The 20318-nt window shown below is 42.6% G+C and overlaps 3 protein-coding genes across 5 annotated transcripts; 1 reads left to right on the top strand and 2 right to left on the bottom strand.

Moving 5' to 3' along the window:
* Positions 1-6843: 6843 nt before the first annotated feature.
* Positions 6844-8940, bottom strand: LOC115663792 (glucan endo-1,3-beta-D-glucosidase-like). Of its 2 annotated transcripts, none has more exons than XM_056308201.1 (3): positions 7675-8940; positions 7237-7527; positions 6844-7103 (listed from the first exon to the last, which is right to left on the bottom strand). In XM_056308201.1, the coding sequence occupies exons 1-3, from the start codon at positions 8750-8752 to the stop codon at positions 7072-7074; spliced, it is 1401 nt and encodes a 466-aa protein (XP_056164176.1). In that variant the 5' UTR covers positions 8753-8940; the 3' UTR covers positions 6844-7071. The 2 variants fall into 2 exon arrangements, with proteins under 2 accessions (XP_056164176.1, XP_030441630.2); XM_030585770.2 differs by having other exon boundaries at positions 7237-7533; positions 7675-8939.
* Positions 8941-10951: 2011 nt separating this feature from the next.
* LOC115663805 (uncharacterized) lies at positions 10952-13146 on the bottom strand. 2 transcript variants are annotated; one of them, XM_030585784.2, is made up of 5 exons: positions 12919-13146; positions 12321-12444; positions 11854-11950; positions 11448-11534; positions 10952-11292 (listed from the first exon to the last, which is right to left on the bottom strand). In XM_030585784.2, the coding sequence occupies exons 1-5, from the start codon at positions 12977-12979 to the stop codon at positions 11158-11160; spliced, it is 504 nt and encodes a 167-aa protein (XP_030441644.1). In that variant the 5' UTR covers positions 12980-13146; the 3' UTR covers positions 10952-11157. The 2 variants fall into 2 exon arrangements, with proteins under 2 accessions (XP_030441644.1, XP_030441638.1); XM_030585778.2 differs by having other exon boundaries at positions 11854-11956; positions 12919-13140.
* Positions 13147-14399: 1253 nt separating this feature from the next.
* LOC115663783 (MLO protein homolog 1-like) lies at positions 14400-18336 on the top strand. Its single transcript, XM_030585762.2, has 14 exons — positions 14400-14522; positions 14596-14653; positions 14806-15077; positions 15192-15308; positions 15870-15930; positions 16049-16134; positions 16253-16327; positions 16461-16549; positions 16664-16713; positions 16808-16848; positions 17017-17190; positions 17348-17383; positions 17527-17655; positions 17914-18336. The coding sequence occupies exons 1-14, from the start codon at positions 14400-14402 to the stop codon at positions 18280-18282; spliced, it is 1680 nt and encodes a 559-aa protein (XP_030441622.2). The 3' UTR covers positions 18283-18336.
* Positions 18337-20318: the final 1982 nt, after the last annotated feature.

Raw genomic sequence — 20318 nt, 5'->3', positions numbered from 1 at the left:
TTTGAAATAAAAACTTATCCATTGAGTTTGACCCACGTTTTCTCTTTTAAGTGACGGTTATCTACATACGGTTTTTCCACGCTTCGTACTCCTTCGGTGACAACTGCCCTCTTCAGTAACCGCCTTGATGGGAAGCGGTTTATAAAGATGAACGTTCATTCCATAAGGGCGACACAAGGTCTAACGCGGTAATACACCATCGGTATGCATCGGGGATTGGGTTAGTAGAGTGCGCCCGTAATCGTCAAATTAACGTCGAACTACGTGGATTTCCGACGAACGTAAAGTTGAACAATGGCTCGAGGTCGGTTTATTTTCGATCCTGTTTTCCGCAATTGATTCTAATTGTGCTTAAATTTTGTTCTTCTATGCATGATTAGAATCCTTCAGTTTTAGTTTCACATTTGGTATCAAAGCATTATTAATGCCTCTGCCCTGTTCTTGTTGAATTTTTGGCGTATTTTTCGGGGCTTTTTGAGATGAATAGTAATTCGGCATTTTGGGGCTAAGAGGGAAATCGCCGATTCCGGCCAAATTCCGGCGACCCACCGCTCGACTTCGGACCAGCACGGTCGCACCGCCATGGAGAACAATAGCCCTAAGTTAATCGGCATATCGGTAATCGCCGGAGGCTGTTTGAGCGGCGGAGTTGCGGGTTAGGGTTTGTGCGTTTTGACGGAATTTTGCTTGATTCGAGCCAATTTCTTGGTTGTTTTAGCCGAAATTTGGGTCCATGTGGTCGCGCGCCGACGTGGTCTCCGAAACCCATAAATTATTTTGGTGTGATATGGGCTACCGGAGGAGACCCATTCGGTCGAAGGTGCGGCGGAACGGCGAAGAACGTCGGAAAATGGCTTCTGTTCGCGCGGAGGAAGAAGGCGCGTAGCCCCACGCGCAACCTCCTGGCACGTGGTCGCCACGCGCGCGCACCGGCCAGCGCGTGCGGCCCACTCGCGCGGCAGATTGCGGGCGCGTGCGCTGCACGCACCAGCGCGGTAAGAGAAAGCGCGTGCGCGCACGCGCCTTGGGACCGGCGAACTCCTTCTTTATTTTTACGCTTCTGCCCCTGCCTTTTATCCATTATTACCGTTCTGCCCCCTGCCGAATTAAGTTTATTATTTTATCCTTCATGCATTTTATGAATATTTTATGCATGAAATTAAATGTCCAGTGATCCATATATTTTAATTAATTGAGGAGTAGCCACAGCATCTTTAATTAATTAAATTATATATTAAAAGCATTCGGACCACATTTGGAAATGGACATTGATTGTAATTAATCTTATTAATATGATGAATTTTATCCCACAGGAATTTTCATTATATTAATTTGATTAATTAGGTGGAAATATCATATTATTTTTCTTAATTTACCCACAGGGATTAAGGAAAGGAATATAATATGATAGTTTCTTCATGAAGTATTTATGAATCTATTTAAATTAAAAACTTAGCCCACAGGCAGTTTTTATGTTATGTGATTCATATTTTGTGACATGTCTTACATTGGTAGCACATGATATACGTTGATTTTGCCTCAAATTTTGTGACATAAGCATGATTATTTGATATGCAGTTTTGCAACCTGTGAATTTCTCTGAATTTAAGAGTGATATTCCCATACTGAACGGTGAAAACTATAAAGTTTGGAATGAGTCAATTCTTCTTCAATTGGGGTGCATGGACATTGACTATGCTATAAGGAAAGACGAATCACCTGCTCCTACTCACACGAGCATCTGCAGTGAGATAGCCCTTTATGAACAGGTGGGAGCGGTCCAACCGCCTTAGTGTGATGTTCATAAGGACTAAAGTATCTCCTAGTGGGCCGCACTTCAGTCACTCAGCATAGCAATGCTAAGGCTTTATTGGAGGCCATTGATGCGCAGTTTGAGACTTCAGAAAAGGCGCATGCCATGACCCTGATAATGAAGTTTTCATCTTTAAAGCTCACAAGTGTTAGAGGTGTGCGTGAGCACATCATGAAGATGAGGGACATTGCAGCTCAGCTGAAAAACCTTGAGGTTGAGATATCTGAATCATTTCTTGTGTACTACATTCTGAACACTCTCCCACAACAGTATGCACCTTTCAAGATCTCCTACAACACACATAAGAATAAATGGTCAATTAATGAACTTATGACCATGTGTGTTCAAGAGGAAGAGAGGCTGCCTATGGAATTGGGAGAAAGTGCTCATTTGGCAACACAAGAAAGGAATAAGGGTCACGGCAAGCAGAAGGGGAAAGGTAAAATACCTCCCCAAGCTGACATTAAGAAGGAATCCAAATGTTTCTTCTGTAAAAAGAAGGGGCATATGAAGAAGGATTGTGTCAGATTTAAGGCCTGGCTCGAGAAGAAAGGTAATCCAACCTCTTATGTTTGTTATGAATCTAATATGGCTGATGTGAGTCACAACACTTGGTGGATTGATTCTGGTTCTACAATCCATATTTCGAATTCTTTGCAGGGTTTTCAAAACCACAGGAAGCCAGTGGGAAGTGAACAAAGCATCTATTCGGGAAACAAGATGCGTTCGCATGTAGAAGCTATTGGGACATGTAGATTAGTTCTCAATAGTGGCTTTGTTTTGAATTTGGAAATGACCTTTTATGTTTCAAGTTTCTCTAGAAACTTAATTTCAGTTTCAAGACTTGTACCTTTGGGTTACTCTTTTAACTTTTCAGATTCAAACTTCAGTTTATTGTTTAAATTTGAAATTGTTGGGAGTGGTATTTTGTCTGATGGTCTTTTTCGAATTAATTTACAAGACAATGCCTATTATAATGCGATGCATGTTCATGACAATGCTGGTATAAAACGATGTGTTGTGAATGAAGATTCCTCCATGTTGTGGCACCGGAGATTGGGACATATCTCCATAGATAGAATTAAGCGATTAGTAAATGATGGAGTACTCGGTACTTTGGATTTTACTGATTATGATATTTGCGTGGACTGCATAAAGGGAAAGCAGACCAACAAGACAAAGAAAGGTGCCAAGAGGAGTACAGACATATTAGAAATCATACATACGGACATTTGTAGTCCTGATATGGACTCGTATGGTCAGAAATACTTCATCTCCTTCATTGATGATTACTCACGTTACATGTATCTCTACTCGCTTCATAATAAGCATGAAGCGTTGGATGCCTTTAAGGTTTTAAGGCGGAAGTAGAGAAACAATGCGGCAAGCAAATTAAGATCGTGAGATCAGATAGAGGTGGAGAATTTTATGGTAGATACACTGAAGATGGACAAGCACCTGGTCCGTTTGCAAAGTTTCTTCAAGAGAATGGGATAGTTGCCCAATACACTATGCCAGGTTCTCCGGACCAAAATGGCGTAGCAGAAAGAAGAAACCGAACTTTATTGGACATGGTGCGGAGTATGCTTAGTAGCTCCAAACTTCCTAAGTCCTTGTGGACTGAAGCTCTTAAGACGGCAGTGTACATATTAAATCGAGTTCCAACCAAGGCTGTCCCAAAGACGCCTTTTGAGTTATTCAAAGGTTGGAAGCCAAGTTTGCGACATGTACGCGTTTGGGGATGCCCGTCTGAAGTAAGAGTCTATAATCCACAGGAAAGGAAGTTGGACCCAAGGACTGTAAGTGGGTATTTTATTGGATATGCCGAAAAGTCCAAGGGATACAGGTTTTATTGTCTATCTCACACTACTAGGATTGTGGAATCAAGAAATGCTAAGTTTCTTGAAAGTGACTTGATTAGTGGGAGTGATCGATTGAAGGACATTGTTCCTGAGAAAGATCATTCAGATACTCAACCTTCCACTTCAAGTATTAGGTTGGTTGTTGTTCATAACGCCCCTTCAGTTCAGCCGGCTATTGAACAACCAACTATTGAAGTTCCACAACTTGCTGATAATGATCCGGTAGATCCAGTTGTTCAACAATTACCAGAAGCCGTTGAACAACCAGTTGAACAACACGCTCCTCCAGAGAATGTTGATACAACATTAAGAAGATCTACTAGAATGAGGAAATCAGCAATTCCTAGTGATTATATTGTGTATCTACAAGAGTCTGACTACAATATTGGAGCTGAGAATGATCCTGAAACGTTTTCACAAGCCATGAGCAGTGATGAATCCAATTTGTGGTACAATGCCATGAAGGATGAGATGAGTTCTATGGCATCAAATAAAGTCTGGGATTTGGTTGAGTTGCCTAATGGTGCAAAAGCCATTGGTTGTAAATGGGTCTTCAAAACTAAGAAGGACTCGTTGGGCAACATTGAGAGATATAAAGCTAGACTTGTTGCCAAAGGATTCACTCAAAAGGAAGGAATCGATTACACGGAGACATTTTCTCCTGTATCTAAGAAAGATTCTCTTCGTATTGTTCTGGCTTTGGTTGTCCATTTTGATATGGAATTACATCAAATGGATGTGAAAACGACGTTCCTCAATGGGGAACTAGAGGAGGAGGTATACATGAAACAACCTGAAGGATTCTCCTCTAGTAAAGGTGAGCAATTGGTGTGCAAGCTTAAGAAATCTATATATGGCTTGAAACAAGCATCCCGTCAATGGTACTTAAGGTTCCATGATGTCGTCTCTTCATTCGGTTTTATAGAGAATATCATGGATCAATGCATATACCAGAAAGTCAGTGGGAGCAAAATTTGTTTTCTTGTGCTATATGTGGATGATATTTTACTTGCAACCAATGATAAGGGGTTGTTGCATGAGGTGAAACAATTCCTCTCTAAGAGTTTTGACATGAAGGATATGGGTGAGGCATCTTATGTCATTGGCATTAAGATCCATAGAGATAGAACTCGAGGAGTTTTAGGACTATCTCAAGAAACCTCTATCAATAAGGTCTTGGAGAGATTTCGGATGAAAGATTGTTCACCAAGTGTAGCACCCATTGTGAAGGGTGATAGGTTCAATTTGAACCAGTGCCCGAAGAACGATGTAGAAAGGGAACAAATGAAGAACATCCCATATGCTTCTGCTGTCGGAAGCTTGATGTATGCTCAGGTTTGTACTCGACCTGACATCGCTTTTGCTGTGGGAATGTTGGGAAGATATTAGAGTAATCCAGGGATAGACCACTGGAAAGCTGCAAAGAAAGTGATGAGATACCTTCAAAGTACTAAAGGCTACATGCTTATGTATAGACGGACTGACAACTTGGAAGTAGTTGGTTATTCGGATGCGGATTACGCTGATTGCCTTGATTCTCTAAAATCAACATCAGGATACATTTTTATGTTAGCTGGCGGAGCCGTGTCATGGAGGAGTGCGAAGCAGACTTTGACTGCTACTTCCACTATGGAGGCTGAGTTCGTTTCTTGTTTTGAGGCTACCTCGCATGGTGTATGGTTAAAGAGTTTCATTTCAGGGCTTAGAATTGTTGATTCTATTTCTAGGCCATTAAGAATATATTGTGACAATTCAATTGCGGTTTTACGGCTAAAAATGCTAGAAGTGGCGATCGAAGTAAGCACATCGACATTAAGTATTTAGCCATAAAGGAACGTGTTAAGGAGAATAAAGTGGTCATTGAACACGTTCGCACTGAATTGATAATAGTTGATCCTTTAACTAAAGGCATGCCACCAATGAAGTATAAGGATCATGTGGCTAGTATGGGAATAATTCCCATAATGTGATTTATTGTCGTATGGACGACTTTTGTTATTTGAAACTCTTATTCAATTGTAATGTTATTCTCAATTTCTGGTGTACACATTCAGTTGTTTATGAGAATAACAATTATCCTTGGTTCTGGAATAAACATAGGGTTTATTCATTAAGATGTGTTGTCACATATGGGCTGACATTAAAGGAATAAAATGCGTTGTAATACATGGAAGATATTACTCGCTCTTAGAGGATATGTCGCCATGATTCATGTGTCTTGTTTCTTTTCTTAAGCATATGGTTTTCGTGGATTTGGTTGGGTAATTTGTATGATGAAAATGTTTGGATCAAGTGGGAGAATGTTATATTTATAATGTGATCTCACATTTAGGGATATAGTTTTTGAAATAAAAACTTATCTATTGAGTTTGACCCACGTTTTCTCTTTTAAGTGACGGTTATCCACATACAGTTTTTCCACGCTTCGTACCCCTTCGGTGACAACTGCCCTCTTCAGTAACCGCCTTGATGGGAAGCGGTTTATAAAGATGAACGTTCATTCCATAAGGGCAGACACAAGGTCTAACGCAAACCTTCTCATTCGGTAATACACCATCAGTACGCGAGGGGATTGAGTTAGTAGAGTGCGCCCGTAATCACTGTCAAATTAACGTTGAACTACCGTGGATTTCCGACGAACGTAAAGTTAAACAATGGCTGGAGGTCAGTTTATTTTCGATCCTGTTTTCCGCATTTGATTCTAATTGTGCTTAAATTTTGTTCTTCTATGCATGATTAGAATTCTTCAGTTTTAGTCTCACATGATCTAGTATACGTTCAGTAATCTCTCTGCATCTGATGAGTATCGGACTCGGACGCATTTGTCTAATACAGCTCGCAGAGTGAAGAAAGTTTCCATCGACGGTGTGCTTAAGGTTCTCATTAACAAAATATTCATAAACGCACAAGCCATGCATGGGGAGATACCAATAAATTGCAGACTCGGGACTTCGATACGGTATTTCGGCGCATGATACTCAAGATCACGGTCCGTCGCTACTCGCAAGCATGTCAGACTCTGTGGTTTGGTCGTAAGTTCATGCACAAGCGTTCACGAGCATCATATATTCACAGTGGGGTTGCAAAGCGACCTAGGAAACGACTTTTGTCCAAAAGAGAGACAAAAAAAGGGTTAAAAAAAAGAAGAAAGGAAAACACAAACCACCGAAAACAAAGCCAGCTAGAGAGAGCTCGCGCTTGCTTGTCTCCATGCAAAAAAAGTCATACTTTTTGCTTAGGTCGAGGAAAAGGCAAATCACTTTTCAAGACAATATATTGATAGAACCCACACGATAAATAAATTCAGATGAGGAGGGACATTCAAAATCTCTAATCGAGTGCGCACTTGATAGATAGTGGGCCCGGTGGGTGCTTTTTCCATCGATTCCTTTGCTTCTACTGCTGAGAATACCGGCACCTTCCGTAACCTGTGATCATCGACAAGACAAGACAAGGCGATGCAAAGTGCAAACCATGAGAATGTACGGTCGAAAGCATCGATTGAATGGTCGTCCGTCTCATGAACGTTCATGTGAACAAAACAACTAAAATTTGACTCACTGGGATCGCTGAACGTGACGAGGCCGGTGCCCTTGAAGTCGCAGTTCCAGTAGTTCCTCCCGTGCATCTGGTAGTACGCGTTCATGGCGTACGACGCGTGCGCGTGCACCTTCCCCGCCACGTAGCACTCCCCTCCCTCGTACACCTCCCTGCAGTCCACCCCCCCTGCCCCGCAGCAGAAGTCCACCACCGCCTGCAGCACCCCCTCCTCCGCGTGCGGCTTCGCCACGCACCACACCGACGGCCCCCTCGCCGCCGTGCTGCCGCTCCCCACCGCTTTCTCCCCGAACCCTAACCCTACATCAAATCATATCATTTCCATAGACACAGCACACTATCATGTATTACATATCGTTTTGAAAACCCTTTCTTGGAGGGAAAATGACTTCCTTCCTTCCTTCCAAACCAGTCTTAAAGAAAAGGTTTGAAAAGTTGTACCTCCGCCGCTGCAGAACTGGCAGCTCAAGTCCACATCGTACGACTTCGACCCGTCGCCGTTGAACAGCCCGAAGTTCCTCTCGGCGACGCCGCCTTGCTTCTTGTTCTCGTTGAACAGCGCGAACACGAAGATCTCCACCCTCTCCTCCGCCTTCATCGGCGTCCCCCTGTTCGCCTGCGCCCGCTCTATCAGCCTCGTGTTGTACGCCCTCGCGTTCTCCGGCGTCGCCGCCCTGTCCCCGTCCTCCCCCTTCGATGGCCACCCCGACTCCGACACCGTGATCTCGATCGACCGGTTCCCGAACCCCAGCGCTCCGATGGCCGACCTCACGGCGTCGATCTGCGCGTCCAGCATGTTCGTGTACACGTACCCTTTCGGGTCGCGGACGGTCGTCTTGTTCCCGAGCAATGCGTACTCCAGATTGACGGAGGTAGGGTTGTCGCGGTAGGCGAAGTAGGGGTACGCGTTGATCATGAACGGAGCTCCGGTATCGGCGAGGAACTCCACGATCGAGGTCATGGTCGGGAGCAGAGTCATCGCGAAGGCGGACGACGACGGGGGGAACGACGACCCGAGCACGGCCATGCTGTGCGGCGTCGAGACCTTGATCTTGCGGTCGAGGCCGCGCGCCACCAGCGCCGCGTGCAGGTTCTGCATAGCCTGGACCAGGTCGTTCGGCTCGAGCTTGTCGTCGCCGGAGGTGAGGTACTCGTTGCCGACGGCGACGGCGACGACGGACGTGGCCGGGAGGAAGGGGGCGACGCGGGAGGCGAGCCACTTGGCCGCGGCGGAGGGGTCCTTGCTGAGGTTGGCGACGAGGCGGTTCTCGGCGGAGACGACGAGGTCGATGCCGGTGTTGGCGAAGGCGTCGAGGATGTCCGGGTTGGAGTCGTAGATCTTGACCCGGTCGATGAGGGTGGACTGGAGGAGCTGCGCCACTTTCTTGGGGGAGGGGAGGTTGTTGCCGAGAGTGCCGTAGTTGACGCCGACGGCGGAGACGCCGTGGGCCGAGCCGAGGAGGAGGAGGAGGAGGAGAGAGAGCGGTGGAAAGCGAGAATGGAGGTGGGGAATCTCCATGAGAGGGAGCCTCGCAGGTTTCAGATGATGAGTGGGAGGGGCCTGCTTGGGGAGAGTGGAACTGAACTGGGGGAGTGAGAGTGGAGAAGATGATGATAATAAAAGCAGGGCAAATGCTACTAAGTCATTGCTTGTCGCGTAATTACTGCGTAGGAGAGATGGGTGCTTTTCGAAAAGGGAAAATTACGCAAGTAAAGTAGGGTGCAATGAAATTTTTAAATTTTTAATTTTTTCAATATGATTCCTGAATTTTAATTTAGTGTGTAATATAATTTTTAAATTTTAAATTGTTCAATATAGTCCTTTAATTAATTCAAATTTAAAAATTATATCGAGAGTTATATTAAATAAATTAAAAATTTAGAAATTACATTATAAATTAGGTTAAAATTTAGAGATCGTTTACGCGGTTATTCCTTTACGAAATGCGATCAAATTCAGACTGCGTTAATGAACGTATATCACCATCACCAATGAGGGTTTTGAATGGAGGTGCATTGCCTGCAATTTTGCAGGTGGTGGTGGTGGCAGCGAGCTTTTGTCAAAAAGGAGCATCAAAAGGGTCGTCCAGTGTGGGCCACATCTGATGATGATCGGGCCGTTGATTGGGGGGAGGTGATTGGTGGCTCTGTCGGGATCCGACCGGGGTGTTCGTTCTCCTCTTCACTCTTGTCTCGTGGCATCGCGCCTCGAAACGCAGTCCCAGGTTCCCTGTTGTGTTGGGTTGGGCCGGCGTTTAGTTCTCCCACGTGTAGTTTTGCCCCGTCACTCTTTCCAACACGACACCGCTTCGCGATAATCTATAATAAATAATAAATACAAAGCTCCATTCTCACCGATTTCCATTCACATTACTTGAAAATACAGAATTAATTTAGGTACAAATATGTAAAATAAAAAACAAAACATTTAGAGTTAAAGGTGCCCACATCGAAAGCATTAACTTTTCCATTCACTGGATAAAACCTTATTATTCCAATTTTGTTACATTGATGTTCCTCAAAACAATTAAAATGGGTTGATGCAATATATAAAGACTGGTTATTAGTTATCAATTAGATATGTTGACGGATATGTAATTACTTAATCATACTTATTGACCAATAGAAAGAAGCGGACTGACTAGAGAAAAGTTAAAAGTACTATTAAAAAGTAAAAAAAATCTAAAGGTGTGGCATCTCGAAACCATTACATTTTACATTAAGTAATTTGAAAGCTTAACTTTTCCACTTATCTAGCCTTAATGCTCCTAAAAACATCTGAATTGGACTCGTGCAATGCAGCTTAGTTGTTTCACTTACCTAACACTACTAATGTTCATCAAAAAATTAAAATGGACTCGCGCAACATAGAAAGAGGTTATTAGTAATTAATTATATACCTTTTACATTAATAAGATATAAGAGTTCAATAATACAACTTATCTAACATTGAGGATCCTAAAAAAAGCTAAAAATGGATTCGACTATATCTGTAGTTATCCATCTATTATCTGCAATTACACGTATAAAAGAGAGTTCATTTTTGGTCATTAGACCTTCAAATGCTGAGTATTTTTGTTGTTGAGACTTCTATAATGTTATAACCCCTCACTTAGTTGTAATCCCTACACATGATTTTATGTAATGGTGTAACTGTAGCCTGCGGTAAAGGCACGGTAGTAACCTAGCCTCCCATGTTTTTCCTATTTAATCCAAGAAAAGGTCACGGTTGATATACCGCGTGGTAAAGATGGAGACACATGGTCACCTGTGTCTCCTGCTCACACACGTTTTTTGGTCATAGGATTGGCATGTTGAGAAGGAAAGGTTTAGCCGCTTAAAGCCACAAGGATGAGAAAAGGTCAGGTGAAAGGTAGACAGGAACAGATTCAGGATTGCCTGAGTTGATGGAGCCGTTTCCTCCATGCATGAGACATGGGCTCTAGGGATCCCATCTTCCTCTCCTCCTGTAACAGAAAGTGCTAAGGACAAGGTAAAGATACAACACCACACTATCTTTTGATGCAAATCCTAGACAGTAGCTGCAGAATCAAAAGGCATCCGAGCCACCTCCCAAACAGAGCGTCCAGCCTGGGCATCTAAACTAAGTTCAAACAATAAACCGACAGATATGCTTGGTTATATACTCAAGTGTCCACCACAATTTTTCGGCTAGCTCATGTCCCTGGTCAGGGGTCCTGGCTCGGGTGGGATGCGATTAAATAATCAAAGTTAACTTGTATTTTAATTGTTGCAATCTTAGAAAACGGGGACAATGTCTGCGATAAGAATAAAGAGTAGTTGGCTGGGAGGAGGAAGAACAAGTACCGCTAGAAACCTAATAGATTCGAGCAAAGAAAAAATTCGAACTCATTGCCTTTGAAATTTGAAAGACTGTTTTCGTTATGAAATGAGGAACGCCAGTCATGTAGAAGCTTCCACCTCATCAGAAGCAACAGCTGCACCGTTTGGCGTATCTTCTGGCTGGAGTTGAGCTGAGACGCCATCGATAGCAGAGTTCAGCTGCGCAATCTTCTCTGCCAGAACTTTCCTTGTTTTCTGCAAAACATGTGATATTCCCAGAAGGGTATTTTAATTATGGACTCACGGCATTCTCGTCAAACATATTAAGAATAAGAATTTTATTGCCGAGACTCGTGAAACAAAGAAGCAGGCAATTAGTAGAGAATCCAGGAACTGATGGCGGAGCTCACCTCTAAAGCCTTGTCTTCATCGTAAATGAATTTCGGTAGTTTCTTCATTAATTCCTTTCTGTCAGTTCCAGCTAATGCCTTGCTGATCTACACATAGAAGGAGATTCTAATGAAAAGTTTGCTCTAGCTTTTAATATCCAGCGGAAGAATGTGTTTATTGCTAAAAGTGCCGCAATATAAACTTTTACAAAACAAGAACCCCATATATTTGTAAGTTTCATGTCGGTATAATCATGTCCCTGATCAGTTTGTATGTTCTGCAGTAATGAAATTATCGAGGAGTAACCCAGAATTGCCTGTTTCACTATCTACATCACGTGCTCACAAAAAACAGAGTTCAATTCTCCATAAAATAAAGCAAAGTTCTGTGCAAAAGGATAGCTATATTAGTTTCAGAAAGTGTCACCTGAGGTGCATACACACAACCAAGTGTGCCCATTACAATTCCTCCTAGAACAAAGCCACCAATGAAAATGCCCGTGCCGCTAGACCTTCCACCATCTCTATTACTGACCAGTAAAGGACAGAAAGTTAGAACATTACTCTCTCGTGCCATAACCTTTCAGTCTTATCTTTGGACGAGGTTGTTTCGTTGTGAAAAGAGTTGCCATTTACCACGTGCCTATTTAAAGCGAAAGAAGACGCAGGAAAAGTCATAGATATATAGTGTATGTAGCTAAGTATGACAAATAGAGACTAAGTTGCGTGTCTTCGCCAAGCACCTAAGTGGCGTAATTAGCGACTATTCAATCAATCCTCATCAGGTAATGGCTATGCAACATTGTTGGACTCCAACAAGCAATCGTTGACCTTTGGACGGAAACTGAGATCGGCGAACACAAAATTGCAGGAAGCCGAGAATCATAATCATACCTAGCTTGAACAGTGAGTTTCCTAGAAGCGCAGACTTTCTCTTTGCCGGCATAATCCGAAGTGAACGACAGATTCTTGCAGCCTATTCTCCCAATAAACGGGCATGGTGTCTTCAGAGACGTCCCTACCGAAACAAATCAGAACGCACTATTTAAAGACGGCGAGGACGGCTGTATAAAAGAGTGTTTTTTACAACAGAACGGAGAGCGTTTTTCCATCAGCGACAAAATAACAAATACTTGACGTTCAAACGCAATTAGCGAGCGCATGACTGGTACCCAGTGACTACCCACCATTTGTCTGACCGACAACAGCAAATTCATCGATGGGTTCAGTAATTCTAAACTTGGAAATGGGTTGTTCCTCCAACTTTGATCTCTGCTGTGCCACCAAGAGGGCACGAAAAGGACCGTCAAAGCAAAATCGTCAACTCTCTCTCTCTCTCTCTCTCTCTCCAAAATGATCCATCCCATCTTGAAGAGGATCGATTCATGTACAACTACTTCCTAGCCATGAATTCCAATAGCTAGAGCAATTTCCGCAGAGGAGCCGCATTGGAGCAGATCACACCATGGAAGTAATGTAGGAGAAGACTTACCAAATGAGAAGCCGTCCGCAGGTTTGCTCACTGGCCTCGACGGGCACGGAACTGCAGCCATTGTAGCGCGGGTGCGGCCGAGGAAGAGAGAGAGAGAGAGAGAGAGAGAGAGAGAGAGAGATGGAGAGAGAGGGAGAGGAGTTCAGCTCAGTCAAGAGGAAGACGAGATCAAAGAAGAGAGAGAAGTAGAGGGAGAAGATATTCCTTCGTTTCGATGAATTCGATGTGCTGCAAACTAAGGAAGGACTTTCGTTTTGTTCATCCTCTCTTTGTTATTTGGGCCTAATTCTTCAAAAAAAAAAAAAAGGCCTCAACCTTTTTTTGTATCGCAAATGAACACCAAATTTCAGTTAAATTTTAAATTTGATCCAAATAATTTGAAAATTTCACCAAGAACTAGATTTGGGATTAGAGTAAAATTTTATACTTTTTATTGAGACAAAAAGAATTTGGGTCAAAATTTTATACTTTCTTTTGGAATTAGCCATTGTTATTTGGGCCCATGCTGGCTAAGTAAGAGCGTTTTTATTTTCTCGATTTCTTATCTGTTTATAAAAAAAATATATTGAAAAAAATTATATTTTTTAAATCGCTTGTACCACTTACAAAAATGAACAATTAAAAAATATTTTTATCTTACATAAAAATATATAAGTATAAATTATTATCGATAATGAAAATATTTTTTATTGAGCGATTATTTTCAGAAAAATATTTTCCAAATAATTTATTTTTCGGGGGACAAACGGAAGCTAACGCTAAATTTACTTTTCGAAAAAATTCGACGTTGCCAAAAAAAAAATACTCTCGAGCCAATCATTTTTCGGAAAACTTATTCTCTTTTCTATTGTTGGATGAGGCACGTGCTTGTAAATTAAGATACGCGGAAACGTGGCTTTCGATAAAACTTTCATTTCTAATATGTTTTTTTTATATAAAATTCGTGAGAAAAATACTCATTCGTCTTAATGATTATACACACACATATATAAACTATTTATAGCATTCTTCTCAGGTAAAATAAAAAAAAAATACTTCAATTCTTGAGTCTTGACTCAGTTCGTGCTTATTCTTTGATCAGATAATTATGTACCCTCTCGGCAAAAACATAATTTTACCATAAATACACGATAAATATATATATATATATATATATATATATATATATATATATATATATATATTATATCAAATATCAGAAAAGCATTGTTGACCAAAATCATTTGATTCGACAGTAACTTTTGATACGCAGACCAGACAAAAACGAGCATCCCCCACGATTGGAGAAATGATCTTCAATTCTCGGACTTACCTGCGACGCGACAAAACAGGCATATAATTTCATTCCCTCTTCTGTCTCCACATACGTTGCCCCAACGCATATATTCTTCTTCGCCCGATTGAAACTTCGAAACCAGCATATCATCAATCTCTCTCTCGGTCGGATGCAAGCATCAGTATAGAGAGAAGAATTTGAGGCCATGGCAGGTGCTGCAGGAGAACAGTCGTTGCAAGAGTCGCCGATGTGGGCGATCGCCGTCGTGTGCGCGGCCTTCATCGTCGTATCGGTCTTCATCGGACAGTGCATCCATTTTCTGGCCAAGGTATTGTATTCCGCTGATCTGGGAACTAGCGTTTGCGTTGTTAGCATCGCATGAGAAATTTCTTTGATGGCAGTGGTTCCAAAAGAGCCAGAAGAAGGCCATGATGGAAGCCTTGGAGAAAATCAAAGCCGGTATAACATCGTATTTCCGTCTCTCTATATCCTACGTAATATCGTGTTGCACGATGAAATAAATTTCAATAAAGATTTATATACGTATATCGTGCTCGATTACGAACTTATCGTGTTCAAGTCCGATGAGCTTTGATAATTTGGATGTGCAGAGCTTATGCTGCTAGGCTTCATGTCTCTAGTACTCACCGTGAGTATAGGCGTCCTTTCAAAGATATGCATCCCGGCTAGTTATGGCAAAATCATGCTTCCGTGCAAGTTTGATTATGAGAACAAGGACGACGGCGACCATCCTTACAAACAAGACGACAATCACGACGGTGACCATGATCATGACAAGAGAAAGCTTCTTTCCCTTGCCACAGACATGATGCAGCGCCGATCTTTAGCGGCTTCCGCCCCGGACGATTACTGCTCCAAGCACGTACGACCTCCTCCCAAACTAGCAAAACCCTTTTGACGTACAGTTTGTGGTAACTTCTTTGTTCTGTTATTTTATGGTTTTGCAAGACATTGATTCTGATGGATTTGAAAGCAGGGGAAGATATCGTTGATCTCTCAGTCGGGGCTGCACCAGCTGCACATCTTCATCTTTGTCCTGGCCGTCTTTCACGTTCTCTACAGCGTCGTCACGATGGCACTAGCAAGGGCCAAAGTGAGCCTTCTTCCTTCGTTCCAAGTTTTAAAAGGACAACGATACACTTGTTCTTGCTGTATCATGGTTTACAAGTTTACCTGTCATGGGCCCATAATTATGACTCGAGGCCCGAAGTTTCGCTGACGAATGGCGACGGCAAAATTTAGATCTTGGCTCAAGATCAGGTGCAAGAGGCGTGCGGTCGCCGTCCGACATGTGGGAACCATATGGACCTCGCTAGATAGGACGGTAACTAAGTGCCTGGCGCACCTGATTTTGGATCCATCTAAATATATCCATACATGTAGCATAAATGCTTGGCATTTTAAACTTATGTTTGTTATAAATCGTGATGCTATGCGATATTGAATGGCGATTTTTCTTAATTTAAGGACAACATGACAATTTAGTATATATACTTGGGCCCAAAAAAGCCCGCGAAGGAACCGGTCGATGAGTGGGCTGGATCGGATTATAGCCCATCTCTCATCGGTGCAACCACTGATTTGAGTCCCCAAAAGGTTAAATTGAACGATTTTCACAAGTCCTCATGAAATTTGGTTTTGGACGTTTGAACAGATGAAGAAGTGGAAGGCTTGGGAAGCAGAAAGCTTGTCTCTGGAATATCAATATACTCATGGTGATTGATCCTAACTAAATCATCTTTCTTTCGAGCCGAACCCGAAACTGCAAGTTTCGGTATCGTAATTACGATGCGGTCGTGAAATGGTAACGGCAACTCCTGCTGTGATTTCCAGATCCGGAGAGATTCCGATTCACTCATCAGACTTCTTTCGTGAGGCGTCACTCCGGCTACTCGAGAGTCCCCGGAATTATATGGATCGTGAGTCTTGCACTTACACAGCCTCTTAATCCATTCTAGTCGTATCTTTCACTTCTGGTTAGTCAATTTGGGCCTCACTTTGTTCGTGATTGACCCTCAAATCCTCAATTTTCACCAGGTTGCTTTCCATAGGCAATTTTTCGGATCGGTATCAAAGGTCGACTACTTGACAATGCGCCATGGCTTCATCAATGTGAGTTTAAAGCGGGGAAATTTTACTGAAGTCTATGCCAATATGTGTACATGAAAATGCTCAACTTTGTATTTTTGTGCATTGAAATGAGAAATCAAACTTGTCATTTGCTTTTTACGGGGACCAAGTGCAGGCCCATTTGGCTCCTAATAGCAAATTCGATTTTCACAAGTACATCAAGAGGTCCATGGAAGACGATTTCAAGGCCGTCGTGGGAATCAGGTGCTTCTGCTCTCTATGAAGGAAACTGGAGATGTTCTATTGCAGCCGCAACGTGTACTGACAATTTTTATCAGAAGCTGATTTCTCCTTTCCATCTTTGGTCCTATTTTGCAGCTTCCCGCTGTGGATTTCTGCTATTTTGTTCCTGCTGCTCAACGAATACAGTGAGTATACCGTTCTAGATCCCAAGGTCTAGCAATGCATCCATTTTTCTGTACCCTGTAAAATTTTGATCTTCTTGTGTGAATTTTTTGTCAGAATTGTACGCACTCACCTGGCTATCTTTGGCTCCACTTCTCGTAAGTTCATGCATACTCGACCCCCCCACATTTGGGACAATCTTTCGTACACATGTTCCGACGTCTTTCCATACATTATGATCAGTTTAGTACCTCGGCTCATGGTAGATACTGAAGTATTACCATGCTTTTCTTTTTCTTCTTTCGATTCTTTGGTGGGTCGAGCAGATAATTCTTTCGGTGGGCACAAAACTTCAAGTGATTATCATGGAAATGGCTCAAGGTATCCAGGACAGGACCAGTGTAGTCAAAGGAGCTCCAGTTGTCGAGCCAAACGACAAGTTCTTCTGGTTCAATCGGCCTCAGTGGGTTCTTCTCCTGATCCATTTCGCCTTGTTCCAGGTAGGTAACACCGTGTTTTATGCCTTGGAAATAATAGGTATTGCCCCGCTAACAAAAGTACCTTATCCCCTTTTTTTTTCCGATACAGATTATCTTTGTTTCGATTCGTCCTTTGAACTCGAAACATCTAACTTCGTTTGTCTTTCAATCATTGCAGAACGCCTTCCAAATGTCATTTTTCCTATGGACTTGGGTATGAATTGTTTCTCGTGATCTGATACCATCTACGAATTCGTTTTTCTTTTTAATCGACGGTGTTCTAAAAGAGTACCCCCGATTCGTCAACGACGGTGTGAAATTTGACGGTAATAATCATCGCGTCGTGGATTGATGCAGCGTGAGTTCGGGTGGAGATCATGCTTCCATGAGAACGTTGGAGCTAGTTTGTGCAGGGTGCTTCTGGGGTTGGCACTTCTGTTCTTGTGCAGCTACATCACTTTCCCTCTCTATGCTCTAGTCACCCAAGTGAGTTCTACCAACAAAACCTTTCTCATAGACATTCATTTCCTTTTCTCATCCTCTTCCTTAGGCGAATTTGCGACTATTTTGGAAAGAGTTAAACGATTACGCGAGGTTAAATAGTTAATAACACCGTAATTGAGATGACGGTCCGACGCGAATCAAATAGAAACCCTTTTCTTTTTTTCTCTTTTTTTTTCGACTTTGATTGCAAATAATCAAGAGTTGGTACGAGCTCAAACGCCCCGAACTATGCTCCCACAGATGGGGTCGCATATGAAGAAGGCAATCTTCGAGGAGCAAATGGCCAAGGCCCTAAAGAATTGGCACAAGGAAGCTAAAGTGAGGAACAGGCAGCTCAAGAAGGCCGGGCTCGGAGGAGACAGCTCATCCCCGTCGTCGCCATCGTCGTCGCCACCATCGACGACGGGCCACGCTACATCATCGCCATTGCCCTTGCTCGACAAGCACCAGGCCGGTAATGGCGAAAGCCTCCCCATCTCGCCAATGACCGATCACCCATCGTCTTCACCACCAAATAAGGATCGGCTCTCGAGTCCGCGGACGCAGATGGACGAGCCCCACGAGACACACCCACCAAGCAAGCGCCAATGCGGAGTCGCACAGCATTGAGTTTTCCTTTTCGTCGAGCCCTAACAATTAGATCTCCTTCGTTCTCGATCCGCATGTACAATCAGAGAAGGCTATTCAGTCTTCACTCGCCATTCGGCTATTTTATTAATTCATCGTGATCTGTGAAAGAACCCCGATTCCGTTTACGAACCAATGTGGTCAGATTCGCACACTTAAATGCTCTATTTATTAAATTATACACACCCTTACAAGAGACTAATTATAGTAGCTCGGGCCAATTATCAATTGATTAAACAGAAACATGCAAGGCTAATCCAATGACATCTCTCTCTCTGCTGCACTGGAAGGATCTCACTGCAAATTTTCAATTTTGCTGACAGGGACACCTCGGCAGCAACAAAATAAACAGAAAAGATTTCCAAATCGAGAAAACGCTTCCCATATATTCAAATGGAATCGGAGGGGCCCACTTCTCTGCCGGGCGATTTAAAAAAAAGAAGAAAAAAAACCGAACAAGACAACTTCATCGTGAAAGCGTCCGCTCTTTGTCTTGAGCAGCTCGAAATTTTTCAGATAAAGACGAGACGGTTTTATTTTTTTATATATTTTTTTAAATTTTAAGTCCACGTTGAATAAAATAGAAGGGGCGTGGGAAAATGATTTTTTTTAAATTTTCCGAGGCAGCACACATGAGCTATGCGCCCATCATCAAGTCAAAGGCCAGATATTTCGTTTTATTTAGGCGGAAAATTAAATTAATAATATCCCCGACATTTTCGAGCCCATTTTTTTCACGAAAAAAGTCATCTTTTGTTTTTCCCATCATGCCGTTTTCCGAGACGCGTATCGCTTTTCTCGATGCGGCTTATGTCCAAAAAGGAAAAGAAAAATTCGAAATTCGGTTAATTCTCTCGAGCTAGTCATGAAATCGCCAATCTATCTGATCTCCAGTGTCTCAAAATTTTTGCCATTTTCCTTCTTCCCCTATTCTGATTGCGTGAATAAAAAATCAGGGGTGATCGATTTTCGGTTCGATCTGATTTCAAGGTGGAACCAAGAATTGAGGACTAGACCAGTTGGTCCTAAGACTGAGGATTAGATCGGACTGGATCGGTCTAATGAAATCGATCACTTAGAAGTTTAGTTCACATTTTCAATGAATTTATGTGAATGAAGTTCATTTAGGCTACGTTTGATTGTCCGGAATTCTAAACAGGATATGACTGGATAGGATAGGATAAGAAATCCTGGGATTTCTTCATATCCTATTCACTGTTTGGTAGACTACGGATTTAAAGTCGGATAGGATAAATTTTTTTTTTTTTGCTATTCACGGGTCCGGAGGAGTCGGTGAAGGAAAAAAAGCCGAGAAATTTTTTTGGTGAAAGCGCACAAGGTGTGTGAATGAAGATGACGGCGAGTGAAACGTAGGGTTTCTGAAAAAATAGGCATTAGAAATCCTATCCAGGTCTATCCCACCCTCCCTCGGATTTTTTTATCCGGGCTATATCCGGTCTATATCCGACCTTATCCTATCCTGGACCACCACCAAACACAGGATAGGATAAAACATATCCTATCCTGGCTTTTATCCGGTCGACCAAACGCAGCCTTAGGGTTTAGTTTACATTTTACTAATTTTTTTTGAAGAAATAAGAAATAAAAAAAATATATGTAGTTAGTCCGGTCCGGTCCCTTTTTGAAATTGGGAACCGGATCGCTCGGATACCGATTTCACTTTTAGAAATCAAGAATCGGATAGGCAATCTCAAAATAGGTGAATCCAATCAAGGCGGTCCGTTTTTCACATCTATGACAAACACTACGAGGTCGAAGGAGTGGAGAAGGGAAGAAGAGAGCGAGAGGAACATGAAAGCAGAGGCACATGGTACGTGGGAATCTGATTTTGACCATTCAACCGCAGCACGATGACACGAGACGATGCTTCCTCCAAAAGGGTCGCACCATCGACTCTCTCTTTGCTCTCGAGGCAAACGGAATATGACGGCAGTCATGATCAGTGGTGCCGAAAAAGGAGAAATTGCGTGACATTTGCACGAAACTTCCCCAAATAA

This window comes from Syzygium oleosum, unplaced genomic scaffold, assembly GCF_021117445.2.
Source record: "Syzygium oleosum isolate NSW1041296 unplaced genomic scaffold, Sole_v2.1 Sole_v2.02, whole genome shotgun sequence".
Taxonomy (NCBI): Eukaryota; Viridiplantae; Streptophyta; class Magnoliopsida; order Myrtales; family Myrtaceae; genus Syzygium; species Syzygium oleosum.
This window is presented reverse-complemented; position numbering and strand designations above follow the sequence as displayed.